Source organism: Panulirus ornatus, chromosome 69 (genome assembly GCF_036320965.1).
Source record: "Panulirus ornatus isolate Po-2019 chromosome 69, ASM3632096v1, whole genome shotgun sequence".
NCBI lineage: Eukaryota > Metazoa > Arthropoda > Malacostraca > Decapoda > Palinuridae > Panulirus > Panulirus ornatus.
In genome coordinates, this window is record NC_092292.1 from 3604648 (window position 1) to 3624482 (window position 19835).

Sequence of the window (19835 nt, forward strand, 5' to 3'; positions counted from 1 at the left end):
TAATAATGATAATAATAATAATGATGATAATAATAATGATAATAATAATAATGATAATAATAATAATAATAATAATAATAATAATAATAATAATAATAATAATAATAATAATAATGATATTGATAATAATGATAGGGGAGAAAGAATACTTCCCACGTATTCCCTGCGTGTCGTAGAAGGCGACTAAAAGGGAAGGGAGCGGGTGGCTGGAAATCCTCCCCTCTCGTTTTTCTTTTTTTTTTTTTCCAAAAGAAGGAAGAGAGAAGGGGGTCAGGTGAGAATATTCCCTCAAAGGCCCAGTCCTCTGTTCTTAACGCTACCTCGCTATCGCGGGAAATGGCGAATAGTATGAAAAAAAAAAAAAAAATAGTAATAATGATAATGATAATAATAACAAAAATAATGATAATAATAATAATGATAATAATAATAATAATAATAATAATAATAATAATAATAAGGATAATAATAATAACAACACTAATAATAATGATAATAATAATAACAATGATAATGGTAATAATAATAATAATAATAATAATAATAATAATAATAATAATAATAATAATAATAATAATGATAATGATAATGATAATAACAATGATAATGGTAATAATAATAATAATAATAATGATAATAATAATAATAATAATAATAATAATAATGATAATGATAATGATAATAACAATGATAATGGTAATAATAATAATCATAATAATGATAATAATAATAATAATAATAATAATAATAATAATAATAATAATAATAATAATAATAATAATTATAATGATAATAATAATATTAGAATAATAATAATGATGATTATGATGATAATGATATGCCATCTATAGTCGTTGTTGGTACCAACCATGTTCCTCGTATAATCTGTGTCTAACTTGGCTCGGGCTCTTGAATAAACCGCACGTAGTTGTACCTTTTAATCCTGTAAACAGTGCTAACTCTTTAGGCATCCCAACATTTTCCTTCACCCTGCGAGCAGAAACAAACAGCTACACCATCTGTATCAGATACATCCATTACTCTCACACAGCGGTAGTGGAAGGTAGGAAATTTAATGAATTTCTATTTTCAATTTGGAAAACGTGGGCAATCGTCAGTATATTTCTGTACAAATTCATCGTCGGTGAACAGCTTTCCTCCTCCGTCTATAAGTTCCGCAACGAAGTAGCTCCCACACGGTACCGGATGCTGTATTTCAGCTTCCAAGCTCATGTGATGAGATCTGATAACTCACCAGGGAGCTTACAAGTGAGTCACGTTTTTCCACTCGTAACTTTCCCTCAAGTGTCCCAGACTTTCCCTTATGTCTGGACTTATCTCTTGGTCATAAATTCTATACACACACAGCTACGTATGTTGTTTAAATACTGCCCAGAAAAATAGTAATTCGTTCATAGTTTTTTAATACTCAAAATTCACTGCCTACTATCCTCTTTTGAAATGATGACGTGGATCTAACTTTCAATTATGGTGGAAAATAAAAATATGGTGTGGTGAGAGGTTTCCACCAAGACGATACAAATTACTGAGAACTATATATTACTGACGTGAGATTAATCATCAAACTCTTGTTAGTTTGATGTAATTCTCAGTCGTGTGTATCATTATGTTGCTAATCTTCGCCACAAGTATCATAACCTAATGACAGAACCATATACGATCGACCTTTGTGGTTCCCGATCGCTCACTGTGTTGTCACCTCAGTCATTGTACTGACTGAGTCTGTAAGTCACGTCCAGCACGCCGGAGATAACCCTACAATAGTTTATAAGTCATGCTCTCTACTTCGCTGGACGCCGGTTTTGTCATCTTCTATACCCAGTGTGATTCTGAAGCTATAAATCTGTACACTAACACGTACACTGACACGTATACTGACACGTATACTGACACGTATACTGACACGTATGCTGACACGTACACTAACACGTATACTGACACGTACACTAACACGTATACTGACACGTATACTGACACGTACACTAACACGTATACTGACACCTATACTGACACGTATACTGACACGTATACTGACACGCATGCTGACACGTACACTAACACGTATACTGACACGTACACTAACACGTATACTGACACGTATACTGACACGTACACTAACACGTATAATAACACTTACACTGACACGTATACTGACACGTATACTAACACGTATACTGACACGTATACTGACACGCATGCTGACACGTACACTAACACGTATAATAACGCGTATACTGACACGTGTACTGACAGGTATACTAACACGTATACTGACACGTATACTGACACGTACACTGACACGATCTTTTATCAAAGTAATGTAAGAAAAAGTTGAATGAAACTGTTGCTATTCACGTACATGGCAGGAGCAGACGTACATTAGCTACAGTTCACAGGGAAATAAACTGTGCAATTACCTACTTTGATAACCACATTGTTTGTTAACAAGAGCGAGCATTAATTTGTGGTAACAATGGCTTTTAAACTTTTACCTTACCAGATTGTGAACCGTAAGATAATGATAGTAGTAATAATAATGATTATAGTAATGATAATAATGATAAAAATAATGATAGTAATAATGATAATAATAATAATGATAATGATAATTATAATGGTAATGATAACAATAATAATAATATTGATAATAATGATGATGATGGTAATGATAATAATGATAATAATAATAGAAATGATAATAATAATGATAATATGATAATAACAATAATGATAATGATAATAATAATAATAATAATAATAATAATAATAATAATGATAATAATGATAATAATAATAATAATAATGATAATAATAATAATGATAATGATAATGATAATAATGATAATAGTGATAATAATAATAATAATAATAATAATAATAATAATAATAATAATAATAATAATAATGATAATAATAATAATAATAATGATAATGATAATAATAATAATAATAATAATAATCGAGGATGTAAGGCATGTGTACGGGTAGGAAGAGAGGAAAGTGATTGGTTCTCAGTGAATGTAGGTTTGCGGCAGGGGTGTGTGATGTCTCCATGGTTGTTTAATTTGTTTATGGATGGGGTTGTTAGGGAGGTAAATGCAAGAGTCTTGGAAAGAGGGGCAAGTATGAAGTCTGTTGGGGATGAGAGAGCTTGGGAAGTGAGTCAGTTGTTGTTCGCTGATGATACAGCGCTGGTGGCGGATTCATGTGAGAAACTGCAGAAGCTGGTGACGGAGTTTGGTAAAGTGTGTGGAAGAAGAAAGTTAAGAGTAAATGTGAATAAGAGCAAGGTTATTAGGTACAGTAGGGCTGAGGGTCAAGTCAATTGGGAGGTGAGTTTGAATGGTGAAAAACTGGAGGAAGTGAAGTGTTTTAGATATCTGGGAGTGGATCTGTCAGCGGATGGAACCATGGAAGCGGAAGTGGATCATAGGGTGGGGGAGGGGGCGAAAATTTTGGGAGCCTTGAAAAATGTGTGGAAGTCGAGAACATTATCCCGGAAAGCAAAAATGGGTATGTTTGAAGGAATAGTGGTTCCAACAATGTTGTATGGTTGCGAGGCGTGGGCTATGGATAGAGTTGTGCGCAGGAGGATGGATGTGCTGGAAATGAGATGTTTGAGGACAATGTGTGGTGTGAGGTGGTTTGATCGAGTAAGTAACGTAAGGGTAAGAGAGATGTGTGGAAATAAAAAGAGCGTGGTTGAGAGAGCAGAAGAGAGTGTTTTAAAATGGTTTGGGCACATGGAGAGAATGAGTGAGGAAAGATTGACCAAGAGGATATATGTGTCGGAGATGGAGGGAACGAGGAGAAGAGGGAGACCAAATTGGAGGTGGAAAGATGGAGTGAAAAAGATTTTGTGTGATCGGGGCCTGAACATGCAGGAGGGTGAAAGGAGGGCAAGGAATAGAGTGAATTGGAGCGATGTGGTATACAGGGGTTGACGTGCTGTCAGTGGATTGAATCAAGGCATGTGAAGCGTCCGGGGTAAACCATGGAAAGCTGTGTAGGTATGTATATTTGTGTGTGTGGACGTGTGTATGTACATGTGTATGGGGGGGGTTGGGCCATTTCTTTCGTCTGTTTCCTTGCGCTACCTCGCAATACGCGGGAGACAGCGACAAAGTATAAAAAAAAAAAAAAAAAATAATAATAATAATGATAATGATAATAATAATAATAATAATAATAATAATAATAATAATAATAATAATAATAATAATAATAATAATGATGATAATGATAATGATAATAATAATGATAATATTGATGATAATCATAATGATGATGATGATAGTATTGATAATAATCACTAACACATAACTCTACACACATTGAAGACACTATGTATGAAACAGACATGGAATAAGAGCAAGAGGTAATCCTACCCTCTCCTCCACCCCATTGACTACAAACACCTCGTAATATTATTTTTTCTCGCATATCCAAAGATCTTCCTGTATAACTACAGAAGTAGCTCGCGATGGAGAATATACGGGTGTTGCAAGATCTTTATCCCATAGCTACGGGAATCTTCACCGGCAGAACACTACAACCTAATGGACCTTCTAGTCGTACTCTTGCAGCTTACGGAGATGAATTCCTTGAAACGTCCCTACATCGTTACCGATTCTGGGGTAACACCACACACAGCGAGCTTCCAGCTATACGTTACACGTTGACCTTTCTTATTACTTCTCACCGGAAAGGGATTGTGATATGTGACTCTATGTCAGCTCTTCAAGCCATATAAACACAGTCACATGCGTCTCCTCCTCTGCTTACGCAAATTAAGCTGTGCCTCCTGATACTCGACCACAACTCCCTCACCATGCAGGACCACACATACCGGAGCTGAAGGAAACGAAGAGGCAGACAGGGGACGCCAAGCTGGCCTGTGGTCTAGGGCTCCAGATGCTCCACATTGTGTCATTATCTCGTATCCGTAAACGGCTGAACATGTATTGCTTACACCTTGTGTTACAGGAAATGTGTGCTGAGTAGCATAACATATACAGTCACTAATCACATGATATTTCCTGGGCCACCCACACCAATATACAATAACAGGTACACATCCACTATACAGAAACGTAGTTGCTACTCGTCTTACAATGGTTTATCGCCTACTCTGGCCGGTCGCTAACTAATATTAAACTTTCCATAAAAAATGTCTCCTTTGCCAACGTAACGGACGAAACACAGCTCACTATTGCTATGATTACCCTATATTCAGCCTGTCAGGTTACAAAATATGATATTCTATTTGAAATGTTTTCAATGTTATTATGAGATACAAAGACCTACACACTCTTGTTACATGCATCCTTCCTTTGGAAGGTGGAGGGAGATTTCTTATTTGTATTGACTGGAGCAACTTGATCCAACCCGGACTGTCCTTCGAGCATACTACTAGCGTTGCAAGACGTGAGTTCCACCATTACATTTAACCATCCGGGTCAGCTGACTAGGAAGGACTCCTTCACTCACTGGTCGGTCAATACATAGTACATACTAACATTATCATCATCGTAATCATTCTCATCATTATCATCATTTATTATTATCATTTTTATTGTCATTTATCATTATTATTATGATTGTCATTTATTATTATTAATATCATTATTATCATTACTATTATTATCATCTATCATTATTATTATTTATCATTATCATTATCATTATTATCATTATCATCATAATGATTATAAGCATTATAATCATTATCATTATTATCATTATCATTATCATAATTATCATTATCATTATTATCATTATCATTATTATTATCATAATTATCATTATCATTATCATTATTGTAATTATAGTCATGATTACTATTATCATCATTATACCTCTAGGGTAGGAGAGAAAGATTTCTGCCTCCGTATTTCCTTCGTGTCGTAGAAAGTGACAAAAGCAGATGGGAGCGGAGGGCTAGAAATCCTTCCCCCCTTCTTGTATTTCAATTACTAAAAGAAGGAACAGAGGGAGCCAGGTAAGGAGTGCTCATTCTCCTCGAAGGCTCAAAATTGGGAGTCTAAATATGTATGGATGTAGCCAAGATGAGAAGAAAGGAGAGATAGGTAGTATGTTTGAAGAAAGAAACCTGGATGTTCTGTCTCTGAGTGAAACGAAGGTCAAGGGTGAAGGGGAAGAATGGGTTGAAAAAGTCTTGGGAGTAAAGTGAGGGGTTGGTGATAGAACAAGAGCAAAGGAAGGAGTAGCACTACTCCTGAAAAAAGGAGTTGTGGAAGTATGATGAAAGTGGACGGCGAGAGATGGGTGATTATTAGTGCTTATGTGCCTTCTATCTCAACATGCTGGCTGTGTTGGGAAAGCATGGATGCGGATTGCCTCTGTTTCAACATACTGGATCTACAGGGAAGTTATGGAGACTGGCTGCTTCTGTCTCAACATACTGGCTTTGCAGGGAAAGCATGGAGACATTGCTTCTGTTCTCGACATGCTCTGTCTGAAGATCAAGGGAGGGATGAAGGCACTCGTTAGTGCTTCTTCCTCAACACGTTGGCTGGTAGGTATAGTGAGGGGGACAAGGTGCTCTCTGGTGATCTGGTCTGACATACATTATTCCCGGTGATTCTGTCATAAAATCTGGCTCGTTCCGTTAAGGATACGGACACAGAGCAACCTGGTGTTCCTGCTTCTGCATATTGACTCCGAACGGCTGAGGTAAGGACATGGCGCTTCCTGGTGTTCTTGTTTCTCTCTGGAGGAGTGAAGCGCCGTTCTTCTTGGTGCGTCTGTCCTAAACTTCTGGCTGGGAAGGGAAGGGCGGGTCTTGCATGAATTTCTACTCTTTAATTTTGCGGGAAGGAGAGAAAAGGTTTTTTGAAATACCACATATTGGTTCTGCGAGGAAGAGCGAAGAGCAGTGTGTCCCTACATTACATGCCTGTTTGGTGGGCGGGATAATTCCTGTTTTTCTTAGCTCATGAACTAGAGCCTGATGTAGTCCTTGATATGGGTAAGAATGTGGACTAGAATGGTCGACATAAGCGAGTCAAAACCACCGGCTGTATTGGTCTCGGCACTCAGCATGTGTGGATATAAACGCCTCTCCCTAATCTGAGATGTACAATGTTGATGAATAACACGAAGGCTGTACAGAGGAAGGATGACCAAATACAGACGCCGGCCGGTAGTCGACACAATGTGAGGACAGATGACTTCTGTACATAGACTGGGTCACTTGGTCAGATATCAGTTGAGTGTCAAGACACGTTCTGTTGCATCAGCCAACATCCCTTGTCCTCACCTAATTCTGGGTAATGGCACAGTTCCACGATGGAGCCTACCTCGATGTTTGCTCTCAAAAAGTCTGGCACTCAGTTTATGGCCTCATTCCCAAAAACCCAAACTTTGTTATCGGATTGGAAACAGAGCCATGCATTCAGAGATTTTCTCATGAATATAAAGCACCAATTGATCCCAACCAAGTTGACAGCGGTGTAACGCTAGGAATATATAATTCTAAATCTTGCACTTAATAAGGAAAGGTTTATTGTCTTGCATTATAACACACAACAAGCGGGCAGTAGATGCTGACAACACTGTAACCCTGCAGGAACTCCTCACAACTTTCCTGCATCGTCATTAAATGTAACACTGTACTGTCTCCTGTCAGCCTTTCTGTATCACAACTGTTGTAGAACTGTCACCTATTACAACATTCCTAAATCATGAACTCAAATTCAAATCTTTCATATATTACGAACCAAGATAGCAGCACATAAGTTCTCCACAACCTTCATTTGTCACCTTGTAACGTCAGTTTTATCTATCATAACCTTCCTATATAAACCACCTTACCAGTGTGGTAGATTCTTGAAAACCTCCTACATCGCTCACTCTGGTATGACTACATTAGTTCCCATAAATTGTATATATTTTCCAGCAAATGAATGCTAATGTAGTTCATCACAACATTCCTACATTACACTCCACTAAGATGGACTGTGTCTTTTAAAATCGTTCAAGCGTTAACCATTAATAATCAAAACAACAGAGTAACGTCTCATAACCATCCTGATCAGAATATCTGTAATACTGCATCAGCTTCTCCTAACTTTCCTGCATCAGTCACCATTGTAACATTACAGAAGTTCCTCATATTCCTCTTCCATTGTTTAATCATTGTAACACCACAATATCTCAAATAATCTCCTGCAGCTTTTGCCCTAATAAAAATTTATCAGCTTTTTATAACAGTCCATCGCCCGTCACTATAGCACTTCAGTAACGCCTCACAACCTTCCTACGTCACCTGCTGCTGTAACACTACAGAATGATTAGTAGAGGAGGAACGGAAAGAAACATACAGAGAAAATGATGAAAATTAAGACCTGAACATCATCTTGAAGACTCTCACTATCATCTTGGAGGAGGAAGTAGGTATCATGATCAGTGTAGATATAAGCATCTTACACTGTGCACCCTACACTGTGCACCGTACACAGTGCACCGTACACTGTACATCGTACACTGTGCACCGTACACTGTACACCCTACACTGTGCACCCTACACTGTGCATCTTACACTGTGAACCCTACACTGTGAACCCTACACTGAGCACCCTACACTGTGCATCCTATACTGTGAATCCTATACTGTGCACCCTACACTGTGCACCCTACACTGTGCATCCTATACAGTGCATCCGATACTGTGCACCCTACACTGTGCACCCACACTGTGCACCCTACACTGTGCACCCAACACTAAGTAACCTACACTGTGCACCCTACATTGTACACCCTACAATGTGTACTGTGCATCCTACACTGTTGCACACTACACTCTGCCACGTTTAGTTTCATTTTGGAAGTCATGATACAAGAAGATGTAGTATAGAATAGAACATTAAATACAGACATCCACAATTATGTTCCTACCGTGAAGAAATATCTTGTCCGTTAGCAGGGAAATTGTTGCAAATTTCTACACCCAACTGAACTAAAGGAAACAGAAGTTTTCTGCTGTTATAACACACATTAAAAGATAAATGGGGCAAGAAATTTTAACTCTTACACCAAGTCAATGAAGAAGCCCGTAGTCACACAAACAAGCGAACAAGATCGAAACAGAACAAATCATAATTCTAATGAAGAGACACACGAGCATACGGAAAAGATGTGATGAAACAAAGATACATTATGAATCACAGAAATAGATGAGCATTTAGGAATGTGAATGGATGATATGACAGTAGAACAATTTATCCAGACAGTTAGCACCTGACCTGGACAAGCTATGATAATACCAATAGTGTGAAAAGTCGAGACCATTTCTTAGAACGACTAGATAGTCAGAATGGTGAAGAAAATGACGTTAGTAGGATAGTAAACACACATGAGACGATGTACAGTAATAGCCAGAGTTATAACAAGATAAAAAATCTTGGAAAATAATTTATCTCTGTACAAAGCTTAATTACTGGCAACTCGATTCTTAAAACGAAATGTGTTCATAAATGATCTAGGGATAATGACGTCAGACTGATGAATCCACCAGAAACCTGGCTGAACGAAACAGGTAAAATGAAACGGATCTTATCAGAACATTATGAGAGGTGAGTAACCAGGGAGGACTGGTAGTATATGGAGGTAGATCAGGAAGTAGTCAGTCTAGTGGTGAAGATTGGCCGTAAGAAATGGGAACAAGTGAGACAACAGCAACGGTAAATACTGCGTCCTGTAGGTAGGTCAGCCAGAACCCAACTAGTGAACGTTAGTGGAATAATGACAATGGAAGATATCTTGAAAAACCTGAAGAAACCAACAGTTAGATGGACTGTACTAGACCTCATTCTCCACAGTCCTGAGCAGGAAGAATGAAGGGCGAGATATGTATGTTGACTTAAACGTAAAGTGGTCGACCGAGGATCAACAGAAAAGAGGAAACAGAAGAGGATAAATATTTGTGAAGTACTCAGACTTGTTCAGGTTTATCACATACCAGCAAACAGACAGCACCATAACAGATATCAATTGTGGAAATAATATGGAACTATTCACCTACAATGAGGTAAATAAAACAGCATAAGTAATCACCTTGTCTAAGAATTTACCACAAGTCAATATCAGGACAGATGAAAACAGTTCAACGAGAGATAGGATTGTCTAAGTAATACGTATTAACAATGACAAAACAAACTGGGACGAGAATGCCTCCACCAATGCTGGAGTAACTTAGGACGGTACGACAACAGCCATGCACGAACTAAGAAAGTTCTCAGTTCCAACTCTTGATGGTCTTCCGGCGATCTTCCAAAACTAGTAATGGAAAAGATGAAACAGATCCTAGATGAGGAGAGTAAGGTCGAAATACACCAAATTACACACGTGAGACCAGACCATATAGGAGGATCTAATCTTCTACTGAGGCAATATAGATTTGTAAGTTTGACGTCGCCTGTGATTAAAGTCTTTGTGAAAATGATAATGAAAAATACTGGAGCACGTAATGAACAAGCAACACCTGCTGAACCCTGATTAATGACTACATTCTTTATCCCGTACTCTCTCTCCTCTCACCCAAGATGACCTTGACTGGGGTATGATCCTCTGCAACATGTCGGTCGGTCACTATAATGAAAATGATAACGAGGGTCAACATGGTCGCTCAGGAAATAATCCCAGACTCTCGCTCGGGGACATTCAGGAATAATCTACGAGATTAAAATTGGACGTCAAAACGAAGATATATAGATTAATTGTGTTAAGCTGAAATTAACATCGAATATAAATCATGAAATTATAATCAAAGTTACAATTATAGTCACCATGCTCATGCCAATACTTTACTGAATATGTAAAACATTATTTTCCATATTGTCCTCCTCGATGGACGATGACATAAAGCGGGAAAACAATTGTCAAATGAGCAACTTCACACTTTTATGAACTCATGTTCAATGAATATTCATTCTAGAGCAACAAACGCCTTTCATATTGTTCTAATGTAAAACGACGTCTAAACCAAGAAACAAACCATATGCAACATATTTTACACCTACGTAGATGTAAGTGTTGTCTGCTTGTGTTGCTGTATCATCTCAGACTGGCTGACTGTATCATCGTAGACTGGCTGACTGTATCGTTTCAGACTGGTTGACTGTATCATGTCAGACTGTGACTGTATCATCTCAGAGTGGCTGACTGTATCATCCTAAACTGGCTAACTGTATCATCTCAGACTGTAACTGTATCATGTCAGACTGGCTGACTGTATCATCTCAGACTGGCTGAATGTATCATCCTTTACTGGCTAACTGTATCTTCCCAGACTGGCTGACTGTATCATGTCAGACTGGCTGACTGTATCATCTTAGACTGGCTGACTGTATCATGTCAGACTGGCTGAACTTTTCCTGCACGTATCTTCTTCGTCTTTGAAACCTGGGATTGGGATTTAGCTCTTTTACTTTGAACAGCCACCTGGAAACCTTTTACATGCAAATATGAAGAATTGCCATTAAATGAGTTAGGCAGCGAGAAATTCTTGAACATCTCATTGTCCTACAACGGCGTCCAGTCCACTGAGCACCGAGAAAAATGGAAACGTTATTCATTGTATCACCAAGTGAAGTAAGTGATCTATCTACCATGAACACAGAAACATTTAAAAGAAGCTTTGATAAAGGCTAAACAAATTCCAGATGAGCCTAAGACTCATAATTATACAATAGGTGTGGCAACAGAGAAAATAGTACTGCTAATCAAGCAATTTTTTCCCCTACACGTCGAAGCTTTGGAACCCCTTATCCCCTCATGTCCTTCCCAACAACTATGGCCTGGCACTTTTCAAAGAACAGGTTTTTCTCTTTCTCTAAAATTCGTAAATAGCTTTCCTTGTCTTTTCTTTTCCTTTTCATTAATCTCTCTACATCTTGATTAAGGCCCGGCCTTGATGTAGACTTTTGTCCGAGACTAAAGCCTTCAACATAGAAAAGAGAAGAAGGTAAGCATCAGTCCTTCACAACCACAAAAAAGATCTCGCCGAACATGTTCATAGGTTGGTAGGTACCTGCTTACAACCTTCGTACAACATCACCATTACAACAATACAGTAGATTTTCACAACCTTCCTACTTCACCCTTCACTGTACTACTACATTGGCTTGATACAACCATCCTACGTCGCTCATCGTTGTAACACTACAGTACCTTCTCACAGGCATCTGGCGTCGCCCGCAGTTATAACCCTACAGAAGCTTCTGACAACCTTACTATGTCGCTTACCGTTGATACATTACAATAGCTCCTTACAACCCTTCCTGCGTATATAACAACTTGATTTCTTCACAACCTTCCAGCATCACCCACCACTGCAACACTGATGAACTTCTCCACAATCTTTTGACATGGCCTAGTACTGTGATGCTAGAATGGCTCATCAATACCTTCTTAAATCACTCAACACTATAATGGTACAGTTGTTCCTCACAAACACTCTACTCGATCAGCAGTTTAACACAATTATACCTCGTTACAACCATTCTACAGTTATCAGTACAACACTACAGTACCTCCCCACAACCATTCTACAGTGATCACCAGTGTAACACTACAGTACCTCTTCATAACCATCCTACAGTGATCACCAGTGTAATACTACAGTACCTCCTCACAACCATCCTACAGTGATCACCAGTGTAACACTACAGTACCTCCTCACAACCATCCTACAGTGATCACCAGTGTAACACTACAGTACCTCCCCACAACCATTCTACAGTGATCACCATTGTAACACTACAGTACCTCTTCATAACCATCCTACAGTGATCACCAGTGTAACACTACAGTACCTCTTCATAACCATCCTACAGTGATCACCAGTGTAACACTACAGTACCTCCCCACAACCATTCTACAGTGATCACCAGTGTAACACTACAGTACCTCCTCACAACCATCCTACAGTGATCACCAGTGTAACACTACAGTACCTCTTCATAACCATCCTACAGTGATCACCAGTGTAACACTACAGTACCTCCTCACAACCATCCTACAGTGATCACCAGTGTAACACTACAGTACCTCCTCACAACCATCCTACAGTGATCACCAGTGTAACACTACAGTACCTCTTCATAACCATCCTACAGTGATCACCAGTGTAACACTACAGTACCTCCTCACAACCATCCTACAGTGATCACCAGTGTAACACTACAGTACCTCCTCACAACCATCCTACAGTGATCACCAGTGTAACACTACAGTACCTCTTCATAACCATCCTACAGTGATCACCAGTGTAACACTACAGTACCTCCTCACAACCATCCTACAGTGATCACCAGTGTAACACTACAGTACCTCCCCACAACCATTCTACAGTGATCACCAGTGTAACACTACAGTACCTCTTCATAACCATCCTACAGTGATCACCAGTGTAACACTACAGTACCTCCTCACAACCATCCTACAGTGATCACCAAGACAACAATACAGTACCTCCTCATCACTTCCCTACATTGCTTGCCGCTGTATTCATGAAATACCTGAAAACCGTCATCGATCTTTCATTAGTGTAACTTTAGCTTGCTACAACCTCCCTACAACTTACAACCACTGAGATATTATGATAACTCTTCACAACATTCCTATCTCAGCCACCGTTATGATAACATCACAATAGCTCCTCACAATTTTCCTTTCTCGATCCCCAAGATAACGCTCCCGAAACTTATTTCATCACCCCAACAGAAAAAAAGTTCATCACTCCCATCAGCCAACCCAGCTCGTCATAACCACCCTGCGACACTCACCATTATGACGTTACTGTACCTTCTCATGACCAGTCAACATCATCTACCACTGTAGTAACACAGAACCTCGTCACATCCCTCCCACATCAACGGCCTCCGTGACTATACAGCCCTTCCTCAGAACCATCTGACATTCCACACACTACTGTGACATCTTAACGACTCAAAATATTCTTGTCATACATCACTGTATAGCTACAATAACTCCCCAATGCCTCGTCCTATCGCTCTCATTTGCAACACTTAAATGAACCCTCACAGCTTTGCTACATCGCTCACATTTGCAACGCTGATATAAGTCCTCAGAGCCTCGCTACATTACCTATTTTGATTCTATAGCCTGGGACCCGGGACCCCTTATAAGAGCCTCTCGTAGCCTTAACGGTGCAATCAAACTGAAGGAAGGATATAATGGAGTGCTTCAATGAAGATCTGCCAGGAAATTTTTCTTTTATATATCTCCCACTCACTTGCATTATTTCTCTGCAAAAATCGTCCAAACACCTCTCTCTTCTCTTTCACGAATAAGCTTACTTCGTCAACCCACCACTCACTACCCTTTCTAATCTGTCCACCTCCCACTCTTCTCATGCCACAAGCATCTTTTGCGCAAGCCATCACTGCTTCTCTAAATACATCCCATTCATACCCCACTCCCCTTACGTCCTTTGCTCTCACCTTTTTCCATTCTGCACTCAGTCTCTCCTAGTACTTTCTCACACAAGTCTCCTTCCCAAGGTAACTTACTTTCACTACTCTCTTCTTCCCAACATTTTCTCTTCTTTTCTGAAAACCTCTACAAATCTTCACCTTCGCTTCCACAAGATAATGATCAAACATCCCTCTAGTTGCACCTCTCAGCACATTAACATCCAAAAGTCTCTCTTTCGCGCTCCTATCAATTAACACGTAATCCAATAACGCTCTCTGGCCATCTCTCCTACTTACATACGTATACTTATGTATATCTCCCTTTATAAACCAGGTATTCCCAATCACCAGTCCTTTTTCAGCACACAAATCTACGAGCTCTCAACCATTTTCATTTACAACACTGAAAGCCCCATGTACCCCAATTATTCCCTCACCTGCCACATTACTCACTTTTGCATTCAAATCACCCATCACTATAAGCCGGTCTCGTGCATTAAGAACTGCTAACACACCCACTCAGCTGCTCCCAAAACACTTGCCTCTCATAATCTTCCCTCTCATGCCCAGGTGCATAGGCACCAATAATCACTCATCTCTCTCCATCCACTTTCAGTTTTACTCATATCAATCTAGAGTCTAATTTCACACACTCTGTCACATACTCCTACAACTCCTGTTTCAGGAGTAGCGCTTCTTCTTACTTTCCTCTTGTCCTCTCATCAACCCCTGACTTTACTCCCAAAACATACTCCCAAAACCACTCTCCCTCTTTACCTGTGAGCTTCAATCAACTCAGAGCAAAACATCCAGGTTCTTTCTACCTGTCTCTCCTTCTTCCTCATCTTGGTTACATCCACACACATTTAGACACCCCAATCTGAGCCTTCGAGGAGTATGAGCACTCCCCGCGTGACTAACTCTTCTGTTTCCCCTTTTAGAAAGTTAAAATACAAGGACGGAAGGGTTTCCTGCCCCCCACTCCCGTCCCCTTTAGTCGCCTTCTATGACACGCGGGGAATGCGTGGGAAGTATTCTTTATCTCCTATCCCCAGGGATATAGAAAAGTTTTGGAGAGAGGCAAGTATGCAGTCGGTTGTGGATGAGAGGGCTTGGGAAGTGAGTCAGTTGTTGTTCGCTGATGATACAGCGCTCGTGGTTGATTCTTGTTAGAAACTGCTGCAGAAGCTGATGACAGAGTTTAGTAAAGTGTGTGAAAGAAGAAACCTGAAAGTAAATGTGAATAAGAGCAAGGTTATTAGGTACAGTAGGGTTGAGGGACAAGTCTAATGGGAGGTAAGTTTGATTGGAGAAAAACTGGAGGAAGTGAAGTGCTTTAGATGACTGGGAGTGGATTTGGCAACGGATGGAACCATGGAAGTGGAAGTGGGTCACAGGGTGGAGTGAGGGGGCGAAGGTTCTGGGAGCGTTGAAATATGTGTGGAAGGCGAGAACATTTACTCGGAAAGGAAAAATGGGTATGTTTGAAGAAATAGTGTTTCCAACAATATTATATGTGTTGGAAATGAGATGTTTGAGGACAATATGTGATGTGAGGTGGTTTGATCGCGTAAGTAATGAAAGGGTAAGAGAGATGTGTGGAAATAAAAAGAGGGTGTTTGAGAGAGCAGAAGAGGGTGTTTTGAAATGGTTTGGTCATATGGAGAGAAAGAGTGAGGAAAGATTGGCAAAGAGGATATATGTGTCAGGGGTGGAGGGAACGAGGAGAAGTGGGAGACAAAATTGGAGGTGTAAGGATGGAGTGAAAAAGATTTTGAGCGATCGTTGCCTGAACATGCAGGAGGGTGAAAGGCGTGCAAGGAAAAGAGTGAATTGGAACGATGTGGTATACCGTGGTCGACATGCTGTTAATGGATTGAACCAGGGCATGTGAAGCGTCTGGAGTAAACCATGGAAAGTTTTGTGGGGCCTGGATGCGGAAAGGGAGCTGTGGTTTCGGTGCATAATAGATTACAGTTATAGACTGAGTGTGAACAAATGTGGCCTTTGTTGTCTTTTCCTAGCGCTACCTCTCGCGCATGAGGGGGGAGGGGGTTGTCATTTCATGTGTGGCGGGGTGGCGACGAGAATGAATAAAGGCAGCAAGTATGAATTATGTACATATGTATATATGTACGTATCTGTGTATGTATATATATATGTATACGATGATATGTATAGGTATGTATATGTGCGTGTGTGGACGTCTACGTATATACACGTGTATGTGGGTGGGTTGGGCCATTCTTTCGTCTGTTTCCTTACGCTACCTCGCTAACGTGGGAGGCAGCAACAAGGTATAATAAATAAGTAAATAATGAATATATATATATATATATATATATATATATATATATATATATATATATATATATATATATATATATATATATATATATATTTATATATATATATATATATATATATATATATATATATATATATATATATATATATATATATATATATATATAAATATATATATATATATATATATATATATATATATATATATATATATATATATATATATATATATATATATATATATATATATATATATATTATCCCTGGGGAAAGGGGATTAAGAATACTTCCCACGTATTCCCTGCGTGTCGTAGAAGGCGACTAAAAGGGGAGGGAGCGGGGGGCTGGAAATCCTCCCCTCTCGTTTTTTTTTTTCTTTTTTTTTTTTTAATTTTCCAAAAGAAGGAACAGAGAATTGGGCCAGGTGAGGGTATTCCCTCAAAGGCCCAGTCCTCTGTTCTTAATGCTACCTCGCTAACGCGGGAAATGGCGAATAGTTTAAAAGAAAGAAAAGATATATATATATATATATATATATATATATATATATATATATATATATATATATATATATATATATATATTTATATATTCCTATGAGTCCACGGGGAAAATGAAACACGATAAGTTCCCAAGTGCACTTTCGTGTAATAATCACATCATCAGGGGAGACACAAGAGAGAAATATAACAGTCAGTTGATATATACTATGTAAATATAGTATAAGAACGGGACAAGAATCAAATGCCTTGTTTAATAACGTTAACGTTGTATTGACTGGAGTAAAGCCGTCTTCGTTATTAACTCTGTTACCACGAGAAATATCATTGAATCTTCTATTATCAAATACACAAAGAGTTATAATCTTAATATTAGTGATGGTCTATACATATTAGATAATTTTATTTTTGATGGAATTTGTAAAATGATAAGATTATGAACGCTCGTTGTCTGTAGTGGACAATCGCATGTTTACCAAATGGCGTCCTAGCTTCGTCTCTTCGATGTATATCAACTGATTGTTATATATCTGTCTTGTGTCTCCCCTGATGATGTGATTATTACACGAAAGCGCACTTTGGAACTTACCGTGTTTCATTTTCCCTCTGGACTCATTGGAATATCTTGATCACGCGCAAAATTGTGATCCTTTCTAATACTTACATATATATATATATATATATATATATATATCCCTGGGGATAGGGGAGAAAGAATACTTCCCACGTATTCCCTGCGTGTCGTAGAAGGCGACTAAAAGGGGAGGGAGCGGGGGGCTGGAAATCCTCCCCTCTCATTATTTTTTTTTTTTTTTTTTTAATTTTCCAAAAGAGAGAACAGAGAAGGGGGCCAGGTGATGATATTCCCTCAAAGGCCCAGTTCTCTGTTCTTAACGCTACCTCGCTAACGCGGGAAATGGCGAATAGTTTGAAAAAAAAAAAAAAAAAAAAAATATATATATATATATATATATATATATATATATATATATATATATATAAATATATATATATATATATATATATATATAAATATATATATATATATATATATATATATATATATATATATATATATATATATATATATATATATATATATATATATATATATATTCTTTATTTTCAAACTATTCGCCATTTCCCGCGTTAGCAAGGCAGCGTTAAGAACAGAGGACTGGGCCTCTAAGGGAATATCCTCACCTGGCCCCCTTCTCTGTTCCTTCTTTTGGAAAATTAAAAAAAAAAACAAGAGTGGAGGATTTCCAGCCCCCCGCTCCCTCCCCTTTCAGTCGCCTTCTACGACACGCAGGGAATACGTGGGAAGTAGTCTTTCTCCCCTATCCCCAGGGATAATATATATATATATATATATACATATACATATATATATACATATATATATATATATATATATATATATATATATATATATATATATATATATATATATATATATATATATATATATATATATATATATATATATATATATATATATATATATATATATATACATGAGAAGAGTGGGAGGTGGGTTGATTAGAAAGGGTAGTGAGTGGTGGGATGAAGAAGTAAGAGTATTAGTGAAAGAGAAGAGAGAGGCATTTGGACGATTTTTGCAGGGAAAAAATGAAATTGAGTGGGAGATGTATAAAAGAAAGAGACAGGAGGTCAAGAGAAAGGTGCATGAGGTGAAAAAAAGGGCAAATGAGAGTTGGGGTGAGAGAGTATCATTAAATTTTAGGGAGAATAAAAAGATGTTCTGGAAGGAGGTAAATAAAGTGCGTAAGACAAGGGAGCAAATGGGAACTTCAGTGAAGGGCGCAAATGGGGAGGTGATAACAAGTAGTGGTGATGTGAGAAGGAGATGGAGTGAGTATTTTGAAGGTTTGTTGAATGTGTTTGATGATAGAGTGTCAGATATAGGGTGTTTTGGTCGAGGTGGTGTGCAAAGTGAGAGGGTTAGGGAAAATGAGTTGGTAAACAGAGAAGAGGTAGTAAAAGCTTTGTGGAAGATGAAAGCCGGCAAGGCAACAGGTTTGGATGGTATTGCAGTGGAATTTATTAAAAAAGGGGGTGACTGTATTGTTGACTGGTTGGTAAGGTTATTTACTGTATGTATGACTCATGGTGAGGTGCCTGAGGATTGGCGGAATGCGTGCATAGTGCCATTGTACAAAGGCAAAGGGGATAAGAGTGAGTGCTCAAATTACAGAGGTATAAGTTTGTTGAGTATTCCTGGTAAATTATATGGGAGGATGTTGATTGAGAGGGTGAAGGCATGTACAGAGCATCAGATTGGGGAAGAGCAGTGTGGTTTCAGAAGTGGTAGAGGATGTGTGGATCAGGTGTTTGCTTTGAAGAATGTATGTGAGAAATACTTAGAAAAGCAAATGGATTTGTATGTAGCATTTATGGATCTGGAGAAGGCATATGATAGAGTTGATAGAGATGCTCTGTGGAAGGTATTAAGAATATATGGTGTGGGAGGCAAGTTGTTAGAAGCAGTGAAAAGTTTTTATCGAGGATGTAAGGCATGTGTACG

At 38.5% G+C, this 19835-nt stretch overlaps 1 protein-coding gene across 1 annotated transcript in view; it reads left to right on the forward strand.

Annotated features, from left to right (window-relative positions):
• LOC139747606 (glutamate receptor ionotropic, kainate 2-like) overlaps positions 1-19835 on the forward strand; it is a 775400-nt gene that overhangs the window by 654011 nt on the left and 101554 nt on the right. Inside the window, exons 11-18 of the mRNA XM_071660081.1 lie at positions 1153-1269; positions 2522-2531; positions 4545-4658; positions 4859-4982; positions 6409-6529; positions 7326-7496; positions 10979-11069; positions 11481-11634. Of these exons, the coding sequence (XP_071516182.1) occupies positions 1153-1269; positions 2522-2531; positions 4545-4658; positions 4859-4982; positions 6409-6529; positions 7326-7496; positions 10979-11069; positions 11481-11634 (902 nt within the window). The remainder of the gene's footprint in view (positions 1-1152; positions 1270-2521; positions 2532-4544; positions 4659-4858; positions 4983-6408; positions 6530-7325; positions 7497-10978; positions 11070-11480; positions 11635-19835) is intronic.